Source organism: Camponotus floridanus, unplaced genomic scaffold (assembly GCF_003227725.1).
Source record: "Camponotus floridanus strain SB8 unplaced genomic scaffold, Cflo_v7.5 scaffold68, whole genome shotgun sequence".
Lineage (NCBI taxonomy): Eukaryota > Metazoa > Arthropoda > Insecta > Hymenoptera > Formicidae > Camponotus > Camponotus floridanus.
Genome location: NW_020229836.1, coordinates 8,401 through 19,348, shown reverse-complemented (window position 1 = coordinate 19,348; position 10,948 = coordinate 8,401). Strand labels below are relative to the sequence as shown.

General features: G+C 36.6%; 3 protein-coding genes across 5 annotated transcripts; 1 reads left to right on the top strand and 2 right to left on the bottom strand.

Annotated features, from left to right (window-relative positions):
- Nucleotides 1–3,501: 3,501 nt before the first annotated feature.
- On the bottom strand, nucleotides 3,502–6,493 carry LOC105249855 (TBC1 domain family member 13). 2 transcript variants are annotated; one of them, XM_011255619.2, is made up of 11 exons: nucleotides 6,317–6,493; nucleotides 6,177–6,250; nucleotides 5,954–6,082; nucleotides 5,714–5,870; nucleotides 5,481–5,637; nucleotides 5,375–5,377; nucleotides 4,976–5,174; nucleotides 4,701–4,902; nucleotides 4,489–4,611; nucleotides 4,357–4,414; nucleotides 3,502–4,283 (listed from the first exon to the last, which is right to left on the bottom strand). In XM_011255619.2, exons 1-11 carry the CDS (start codon nucleotides 6,334–6,336, stop codon nucleotides 4,215–4,217), a joined length of 1,191 nt encoding a protein of 396 aa, XP_011253921.1. In that variant the 5' UTR covers nucleotides 6,337–6,493; the 3' UTR covers nucleotides 3,502–4,214. The 2 variants fall into 2 exon arrangements, with proteins under 2 accessions (XP_011253921.1, XP_011253922.1); XM_011255620.2 differs by lacking the exon at nucleotides 5,375–5,377.
- Nucleotides 6,494–6,758: 265 nt separating this feature from the next.
- On the top strand, nucleotides 6,759–9,057 carry LOC105249856 (tyrosine-protein phosphatase non-receptor type 14). Its single transcript, XM_011255621.3, has 7 exons — nucleotides 6,759–7,036; nucleotides 7,294–7,662; nucleotides 7,735–7,903; nucleotides 7,986–8,147; nucleotides 8,222–8,307; nucleotides 8,427–8,625; nucleotides 8,698–9,057. The coding sequence occupies exons 2-7, from the start codon at nucleotides 7,313–7,315 to the stop codon at nucleotides 9,013–9,015; spliced, it is 1,284 nt and encodes a 427-aa protein (XP_011253923.2). The 5' UTR covers nucleotides 6,759–7,036; nucleotides 7,294–7,312; the 3' UTR covers nucleotides 9,016–9,057.
- LOC105249858 (uroporphyrinogen-III synthase) lies at nucleotides 9,040–10,615 on the bottom strand. Of its 2 annotated transcripts, none has more exons than XM_011255622.3 (3): nucleotides 10,451–10,615; nucleotides 9,877–10,106; nucleotides 9,040–9,792 (listed from the first exon to the last, which is right to left on the bottom strand). In XM_011255622.3, exons 2-3 carry the CDS (start codon nucleotides 10,061–10,063, stop codon nucleotides 9,173–9,175), a joined length of 807 nt encoding a protein of 268 aa, XP_011253924.1. In that variant the 5' UTR covers nucleotides 10,064–10,106; nucleotides 10,451–10,615; the 3' UTR covers nucleotides 9,040–9,172. The 2 variants fall into 2 exon arrangements, with proteins under 2 accessions (XP_011253924.1, XP_011253925.1); XM_011255623.3 differs by lacking the exon at nucleotides 10,451–10,615 and adding an exon at nucleotides 10,268–10,395.
- Between the last annotated feature and the right edge of the window lie 333 nt (nucleotides 10,616–10,948).

The window sequence follows — 10,948 nt, the reverse complement described above, 5'->3', positions numbered from 1 at the left end:
AAAGAATTTTTCCCTCCAGTGTATAAACAGAAAAAGACAGAAAGAATCATATCAGTTCTCTAATATAAACAAAATATACACTGATCCTGTAGCGAATGTGTCTCGTCGTTTCGGCGACCGGCAAAGTCTGTTATTACAGTTGTAAGTCTTAATCCACCTCCGCGATCGCTCGGTGGCCAACCCCCTTTCCTACAGCGTAATCCCGTAAAGGATGTAAATTTCTGCTCCTCGCCTCCCGTCTCTCGAGCGAGGAACGAGCGTGTATCAACTCGTGAATCGTACAATCGCGCGTGTGTACCGTTGGATTTAGCCGCACACGGGGTCGGAGTAGTCGGATAGTTACAAGCGCGGGTTGCAACGGGTCGGTGTAATGCGCTACCCAGCCACGGGCAAATATTCGCAGATGTGAGCCGAGCAACGAAAATTCGGCTTTGCAGCACTCGTGTGTCGGCGTACTAGCTAACAGGATTTATTTGTATCTACGTGTACGTACCGCGCGTTCCGCATTTCAAAGCCCTCTTTCTCTCTCCCTCTCTCTCTGTTTCTTCTCTCTGCATCCGCTGGGTTGAATTGATATATGTGTGGTGGGTGCACGCTATATATCTGCTGCCGTACGACTACACGCACGTACATATAGCACATATATGTGGTAGGTGGAGAGAGAAAGACAGAGACGGAGGGAACTGAGCTAACTAACGGGCTAGCAGTTCATTAGAGATCGCTAAACTCTAGGGTGGCTCGTAACAGGAGCAAGGGATGAGGATTTCGTTATTTCGCGATATGCGTTCCGTTCGAGAAAAGGATGGTCCCTCATTGAATTTTCCCTCGGAGCAGATCCTGCGATAAATTCTGACATATCCGCGCATGCAGAGTTGCAGTCTGCACATCCGCGGTTGTTAAAATTCCGAAAGAAGCGGATGAAAGATGCCGATGAATCGGGAACGGGGATGTTTCCTTCTATCTAATATTTATCAATATCTCGCCTCACCGGACATCGCGAGCGGAAATGAAGCTCGTGTACGCGAGAGGAGGGATGAATGGCGGCGAGACCAAAGGATCCTCCCCGAAGATCGATCGCGCGGTGACGGTTGTCGGCGTCTATCGATCGAATGCCGATAATCTACGGATCGGTTCTCGGATAGCAGCGAGTTATTATGTAATGGGACGTATGCGGCAATATAAAATCGACTTGTAACGTCGTGACGCGCGGCGCGAGAGAGAGGTACGAGATCCGTGTATGTACAATGCACGAAATGACAGTTGGAGACGACGCGAACGCTGACTGTATCCACCGACACAGATAAACGATTGAGATCCTTGATACATCGGACCACCAACGAATAGAAGATAACACGTCGCGGTAAATTAACTGTAAACTGTATTGAGCACATGTCGCACCCCCCCCTTTCCCCCGTGATAGCATTTTTATGTGTCATAGTAACTGGATTTAAAAGGAATTATAAAGACGCGAATGTGTTATCATCACATTCCTCCCTCTTTGCGATATAAAAAGGCTTGAGGCTTATCATGAAAATCGCATACAAAAGTTAAAGGTTTTTAATGTTTTGACGAGAGGAAGACACAATGGATCGATCGTTATTCTTTCGCGATTCCCAAGTCCGTATTAGGTCGCGCACGAATCTATCACGTCTGGAAAGGCGTGCCGAAGCACTCCTTTGAGAGGTCAAGATCCATCAATCCGAGCCGTGTATGCAGCCGCACCGGGACCACCGCTGGGAACGCCGGCGAACAATCTGCCAAGTCATCCCCGACCGATCTTGGCACATTCGTCAACTTCGTGGCTTCGTGTGTCACCTCCTCGACTGACGTGGGAAATCTGGTGACCCATGTTGAATTTGACAGAAATCAAATCTTACGCGTAGCGAGAGAGGTTCTTCAGCATTCGTCCCTTCGCGCAGAATTTCGCGAGGAATTATAATCGCACATTTTTTATGCTTTCGAAAAAACATTTGCAATTATAAATATAATAGATATATAATAAATATATATAATAGATATATAATAGATATTGCAATGGATTATGCACTTATGGCAGCATTTTTCTTCCTTAGTTTTTTTCTATAAATAGAATACAATTTAATCATCGAGACTTAATTTCTTTCTCGGACAAAAGATGTTTTTCCCGTAATTTTTTAACAAGAAAAACTGAGAGTGTCTTCGGGTGGTGGAGTCTGATGAATTCCCTACCAGAAGACGGCAGCCATCTCGCTGGCGCGGTGATCTCTTAACGATCGCATCACCGATCATAAAATCCGCGATCTCTCTGATTAGACGAAAAGCCGTCCGGCGACGAGAGAGATGGCCGAGATAAATTTCGAGCTTCGACCCTAATGACAGGGGCGTGTTTATGGTAGGGAGATGTCTACTGTGCGACTAATTTCTGTATAGTTTTAGAGCCCGCGGGCTCCCGGGCACGACCCTCTTATTCTTCATTAGACTCTGATTGCCGTTAGATTATTATTGCGGCCTCGTAACTACTTGTCGCACATCACACATTCACGTTCACTGAAAAACAGAGATATTAGCGCATGAAGATTTATATTATTCGACTTCGTGTTTTCGCCAAAAGTATCAATGTATCTGTAAATTGAAATCGAATAAAAAAATATACGCGGCTCGACCGCCGTCGCAGAACCTTGGATATGAATTGAGATTATAAATCAGGTAATCAACCGCTATAAAAGTCCACCCACACGAGCGCGCGTGCTTTTTTTCTGGGACCTTGCCCGATTTTTATGCCCGGTATTCGGATCGCGGGGAGCACGTCTATCCTCAAAATCTCGAGATACGACAGCGATTCGCCACGCGAGGACCCGTGACACGACAACCTGGGTCCTGTATCCGCTCCAAAGGAAACACATCGGTGATGAAGAAGACTACTGAGAGTCAGCTGGCTCTCGTAATTTTCTATGCTATTTATAAACAGATATTATTTAGCGCTATTTTTAATTTCGCGATACAAACAGAGGATATATACGATTCTCTCTTAACTATATGCATAATTTTTTTCCGCTCCGTCATTCTTTAACAATTTTAGCGTACGTCTATTGCATTACGTAGACTACGATAGAAATGTAGCTTCAGTGCACGAACAACTGAAACGTTCCCTCATTAATATTCCCGCCGTCGTCCGGGTCAATCATTCTACTCTGTGCAAAGTGAGACGAGATGAAATAAAATCCAGAAATTCGGTTTATTCTACTCGGGAACGCGGCGGCTTTATTAATCCAATAATGATCACCGCACGCGCGCGAGTAAAATGAAGAATGCATATTTGATTTCCTATCCTTCTAGGAGGTCCGAGTTGCGTCGTCGATCGTTTGCACAGTAATTCAATTGTGTAGAGATACTCGTACGTAGGATGGAATATGATAAAGGGAATCCCTCCGACACATCCGGTGGAAAACTAATAATATTTCCCTTTATTTTATAAACGTAATTCGAAAACGTCTCGCATTTTTTTTATTATAAAAATAAGATTATAAAATTTGATATATATCTTCGCTTAAACATATTATGTAATTATTATGGCGCGTATACAAATGATACTAATCTATTGTGATGCGATTATTGCAAGATTATTGGACACAATCGGGGAAGCCTAAGAATAAGATTCTCTTTCTTTTAATCCTCATCTTATCTTATTACTTGCGCTTACGAAATGATTATATATTATCGATTGTATAAATTTAAAGTCTTCAGCCGTATTACTTTCTAATGTAATGTATATACAAACATCATTTTAAATATATCAAAAGTTTGATACGTGGCACCAAAAATGCTGATATAAATCTCAATATTCGTGGGGCGCTAATTAATATTATGTACAGCTCATATATATACAGCTGTGTATATTAAATATTTGATATAATATAAATGCCAATTTCCAAACAGCACAAAAGGCCAAAAGACGTTTTAAAGACGTCTAGAGAATTTTGAGACGTCTTTAAACGTCTTTTGAACATGTGTGCTATCTGTATCTTTCATCGAACCATCGATACATTTTTATATACATATGATATATTTTATATTTTAATTTATATTTTATTGCATCTCTCCTCTAAAATGCATTCATGATGATATATTGCGTACAGCACAGTAAGAGGAGAGGCAAAAATCACGATATTCGACATTCGAAATATTATTGCAGCTCAATTGTGATTTAATTAGAAAGAAAATAAGAATTTAAAAAACTATAAAGTCTTGCCCGCCAAAGCAGCCGCTTTAGAAAGCACAATTTGAATGTCCATCGATGGAAAATTCTAAATATATAGAATATATTATTTTTTTTAGATTCCATATAAATATAAATGCATATACATATATCTTTCTCACCTGTAAAAGTTTAACATTTGCAGCAAAGTCGCCAGTCAGTAACTGGTCTCTTAATAATCTAAAAATATTTATATACGTGCTAGAGAGCAACAGAGATTATTGTTATAGACACGATAAAATCTTTTTACTCACAGAATCATGGCACAGCAGATATGTATGAGGAAACTGAATCTACTTTCATCGGCAAACAAGGAATCCCATATCCTCATAACATCTGGCAGGGGAAATTCTTGCGAAAGGAGAAGCGTCAACCATCTTGTTTCAAACAGAAGAATAACAAACAGTGAGAATAATAAAGTAAAAACGAGGATTGCTATAATAATAATGATATCAATATATGATACCTAAAGCTATAATATTGCGGACACAGTTCTTGTTGATGCAAACGCAACCAAACATCAGGATCATTAGCTCTAACTTGATTTGTCAATTTACTCATCATTGAATTAATTCCAAATTCAGCTTCATCCAACGTCTTTATAAAGAAATCCCGTATTTCAGCCATTAGATTGGTAAAACAGAAGAAAGTATCTGCCTCCGCATGTTCTGTAAAATAAAAAATTATTTGTTACCATTGGATAGTATTGTTTAGAAAGTGTTCTTATATTGTAATACACACTTCTCCATGTTGGATCTGGATCACAAGCAAATGCATGATATATAGGTCCAACTATCTCATTCATACCCTGCACGTAACCTTGACCAGGGTTTAACTTGGCGTATAAAAAGAGTATTCTCTCTAAAACTTCCCAATGTGCTTCACCACCTTCAGTCAATGGCGCATAATCTTCTGCAGCCTTTCTGACAGAGACTGCTATCTAATAGATAAAAGAAATAATGTGATAACACAATACCATATCTGCAGGATATGAATTATGGAACTACTTTACTCATATATTCTGTACACAATATCTGTACAAGAGATATAAAATTGTATAATAAAAATATTTGTATTTTTTTCTCTAAGAATGCTATTTTAATAAAACATATATTATTCTATTTGCATCATTTATAATACCTGCTGCTTTCCGTTCATTAATGTAAAGGCAAGCATAAATAAAGTTCTATTAATAAATTTAATAAAAAAATTGACGATGGAAGCTTTAATGTTCATAGTTTGTTACCTTGGTTATTCCTAATCCTTTCCTTTCAACATTTGCGCTTTTCAGTACAGTATGTTGAACTCTATTGTGTAAACGTTGCTGGCCATTAGCACTCACTATTTTTTGACATGGATAATCAGTACCTTGTTGAAAAAATGATATGTCTGGACATAGCCGCCTGTATAAATATAATTTATCATTAACCTCATTCTCATTAACAGATTTTATATAGCATTACATAGTTCAATATTCACCTAACATCTTTATCAATCTGAAGGAGAACTTCGTTATCTTTAAAGTACGTTTGCCATTTACTGTCTGGATTTAAATTGAGAGGATGATCGTGCAACGTTACATCAACTCTCTCTTTATCCTCCGCATTAGATTCTCCAGGCATAACAATGAGATCTTCTACAATCGAAGCAAATACAAATTTATACATAATAGTTTTAATCGTAAATTAGCGTCATACAAGCATCATTCTATTCTCTTACCAATGAAAGTGTTATACAACTCCCTTTTGCGCTTTAGAGTCTCCAACCAGCTGGACCTTTTCGGCGGCAAATAATTCAACAGCAACTTCCAACACAGAGGCCTCAGGCCACCAGGCTCGTCAGGTACGCCTACAAAAAAAATACCAGATTAGAAAGTTCGCGATTGGAATCATCACGCGATAAGCAGACTGGGATTAAATTATGTGTGATCATGTGAACGTACCATGGAAACATATTTTGCCGAGGCTGACGGTATCTATTTCGTCTGCGTTGAGAATATCATCGAATTCGCTCAGCCTGCAAAATAACTCTCTCGTTAACGCCCAGATACATATCTTTATTTACCTGAGACTCTCGACTCACTTCTTTCGCAGAATGCTCATTTTCCTCGCGCGCGAAGAACCCGAAGGAACATGTGACACGCAGAGCGGGGCTCCAGCAGCGCGGGGAATCTCTATTCGCGGATTTACTGTCCCTTATCGGCATTCGGTAGGCGTGTGCAGCGGCGCGTGAGGCGATATATCCATTTTCTTATTATTAATAGCGAATTGTCAGATCGGCTGGCACGCGGAATACTCGTTATCGCTCTGTCAAATTGAGCGATAGACGGCCAGCTGTGCGCTACGTCAACGACGATGGTCACTGACATTTCACTCTGACAGAAAGTATCGATATACCTTTCCCGCAATTTCTCGATATCTCGGCACCGATATTCATTCAACGATGCAGATACGACGCTTTCTCGAGATATCTACTGCAAATGAACGAAAGTACGAACGCACAGTATCTACATACACGTAGGTGAGAAAAGCAGACAAAGCTTTTTCGTCAATTAAAAAAAAAATGGAAAAATAAAGAATAGAAGATTAAGCGCGCTTAAAGTTGAGTATCTACGCGAAAACATACTATTGTTGTACCTTAAGAGCAATTCCATGTCCACCTTGATATTGATTGATACAGATATTGATAACGACGTGTCAAGTAATAATTGTGAAAATATACATGTTTATCTTATATACGTTCGTTAAATACCAATGTGCTTACACAAGACAGTGATGAGTGTACGATATTTTAAGACACTGGGTGAGTTTGCTTACATATACAATGAAAAAAGCATATATTGGAAGTTTCTTATTATAATTTAACACATTACATTATTTATCATTATAATTTTATCAGAAATTGAGCCTATATAATTTTTCTCTTCGTTATGATATTTAATAATATTTAATATATTAATATAAGAATTTCTCTTAACCTCCACTTTTTTGCATCATTATACTTATTTTAAACTTTTAGGTCTTAAATCGTGTGCATAATATGTCTATGTATTTTTTTAGTTACCTTGCAACTGTAAAAATGCCATTCAAGTTTCATTTAAAAAAAAGCAGGCAATATAATGTCGTGTCCAAGAATCAGTATGTGATTTGTGTCGAATTGTTAGATGCTACTTCTATAGAATGCACACTCAGTATTGACAGTGTTGGTCAAGAATGCCTGAACAATGTGACACAGCGTTTAGGAATAGGACAACCAGAGTTTTTTGGCTTACGCTACATTTATTGTCACGATAGCCCAGCATTGCGTTGGGTAGACATGGATAAACCTTTAAAGAGACAACTTGAAAAGGATGCCAAGAATTTTACGCTTTATTTAAGAGTTATGTATTATGTCACAGATGTCCAGTTTATTCAAGATGAAATGACAAGGTATTTATAAATTCTTTAAGCAATACAAAACTCTAAATAAGTATAATTTTAATTCTTTTCTTTTTTTTTCAGATATCATTATTATCTTCAATTAAAAAGCGATATTTTAGAAGACAGGATACATTGCAATCCTAGACAGGCTTGTCTATTGGCAAGTTATTCTATGCAAGCTGAGTTTGGAAATTACAGTCCAGAGAGACATACAATAGAGTGTCTCCAGCAGTGCACTTTTTTTCCAAATGTAACATCAATTTTCATGGCTAAAGAGATGTTACTTTAATTATAAATTTTATATACTTCATATACTGTATTTTTATACTTAGGAAGTGATCAAGATTGATTCAGGTGGACAAGACTCTCTCTTACATACAGCGATATGTCAGTACAAGAGTCTTACCAATGTTACGCAAGCCAGTGCAGAGGAGCTGTATATCTCAATTGTCATGCAGCTGGAAGGATATGGCAATGAAACATTTACTGCCAAAGTAAACACATCATAATATGTCTCTCAATTACTCTAGTTTTTCAATATATATTATGCAAAAAATATATATTTCAGGATAACAGTAACAATAAAGTTATTCTTGGAATTTCCATCAATGGAATTATGGTGGCCTATCCTAATACACAAACGCAATTTTACAGGTTAATTTATTTTATATACATATGTATAATTACACATATATATGCATGTCTTTATATGACATATATACATATAGATATAATAAACATTGCGATACATTAGATAATTTTATACTTTACAGATGGAGAGACATTAGTAATGTCATAAATCATAAGAAAACGTTCAGGATAGAGTGCCAATTGGAAGGTGAAGAAGCGAAACAATTTGTATTTACCGAATCACGTAATGCGAAATATATATGGAGATTATGTATAGCCCAACATACATTCTACATGCAATATCAAGAGCATCGTTCTCTAGAAAGATCCAATGGCTATTTCGTATGTATAAATAAATGGTTGATGCTACAGCATCAGTTTAGTCATATAATTAAAGACGATATATTGTTTCAGGATAATGATACAAATGATTCAAATGAGCAAACAGTCATGAATTTGGATAACCGGACCGCAGACAGTATGAGGTGGACAAGCTATAACGATCTTTCGACATCACCATATCCTGTCGTATCTGTTTCGTCAACGGATATAAATAATTTGCGCGCATTATTACCATCGTACAGACCGGCGCCCGATTATGAAACTGCGGTTCAGATGAAATATAATAATGGGGGAAACGCTCCTCAGCCTTATTATGCGAATCAATCCGCGATAGTTGGTTCGGACATTACGTGCCTTCTTAGTAATGTTGTAAATCGTAACAGATATTGAATTTAATAAAATAATTGTATGATCATTAAAAGTTTTACTTGTCTATCTGCATCTCTGTTCTATTGTTTATATAAATAGACAATGATTTGCGAAAAAACAGAGATTTAACATGTATTGAGATTATTAGCAATAAATAATATTAATATTATATTAAGCATTAGCATAAAGTGCTTTCAGTTAAATTTTCCAAACGTTCAGCAGTTGTGATCGCGCGCAACAAAGCTTCCGGTTCCGGTTTATCTGCAGTGGTATATACGTTAAAACCAGAATTAATTAATGCATGTTTTGTCACAGGACCTATTGCTACTGCTTTTATATTTTTTATATCATAAGAGTTTCTTTTAAATTGTGTTGTAATGTGTTCTACTATAGATGGACTGAAAAAAACAAAAATGCTAGGAGATTTTTTAAGTATTTTTGATAAATCCTGCTCTAATAATTCACTCGCTAATGTTTTATAAACCACAATTTTTTGTATTGTAACTCCATTATCATTAAGAATACATGCTATAGTTTCTCGTGCAATGTCACTGCATGGATACAATAATGGTTTTGAATCTTTTTTTATATCAAGAATAATCCTTTCAGCTAATTGCTTTGAATTACCAGATTCACTACCGATACAATGTTGCAGATTAAGTTGATTTCTTGCGAGAGAATCAGTTGCAAGTCCTATACAGTATACCGGTATCTGTTGCCAAGAATATAGAATATTTACATCTTTTTTTACCACCAATGAAATAGCTTCAACCGTACGTGGACTCGTTAATATTAAACCTACAACATAAATTTACAAAATAATAGAAAATAATTGATGAGATAGTAACACATACAATTGTACATGTACAATTAATATATTACCACTATATTTCTCTGCTGTTGACAGACATGCTCGCAATTCTGAAATATTTACAAATTCAAATTGCAATGTTTGTAAATATTCGCAAGTATAACCAGCAGATTCTAACGTCTTTATATACATTTCCTGTTTATCGCTAATTTCAGACAATCCTTTACATAATACCACTATTTTATTATTCTCGAGCATTATATGAGCAATACAGTATACTGTGATTTATCCAATTAAAATTCTGCAACAAAAGAATTTGTATTATATCAGAACACATATCTAAATACTTGTTACATTCTCGAAACTTTTGTAAATCTTAAATATAATCAAATATGTTTTAAATTAATCTAAAATATATAAAATCACTTTCTTGTTGCCAAAAAAGAAAATTTTATTACATACCTGTAAAAACTAACTTTGCTAAAATAATTTAAAAAAATTTCCTATCTATGTTTCAAAATGGATTATCAGGTACTGACAAATAGTGTAAAATCATTTATGCGTACGTTTATTTACATATAAATTACTAAATAAATTAATTAATATTAATTGAAAATATGGATTAATAAATAAAACACAACCCACAAATATAATTTCTATCTTTGCTTGTCATTGGCTGCGGTCGGGAAGACGCTCTGGATGCTTTCAAACATCATTCTATCTTTGTTCTACATTCCATAAGAATAAAGATAGAATCATGTTTCGGAGCATTCATAGTTCAGTCTTGACTGCAGTCATTTGGTGCTTTCCATTTAGCGACATAAGTCGACACAAGCGTCATTCTATCTTTTTTCAATGAATAACAATAAACAAAGATAGAATGACACTTGTGTCGACTTGTGTTGCTAAATGGAAAGCACCCATTATCAATTATCGACAAGATAATAACAGAGAGAAGACTGAGAGATGTCCTGGCCTGCTTTTGGGTGATCCCTGAAAGCGATACTCCCTCTATGGACATTGAAAACGTGGACATGAACTACAAAGCCAATGTCCATGAATGTTCTCAGAAGGTATCATGTGCACAATTTCTGGTTTCGTTCCGTGCTATGTGCACGAAATGCCGGTAACACCAAAGTATAA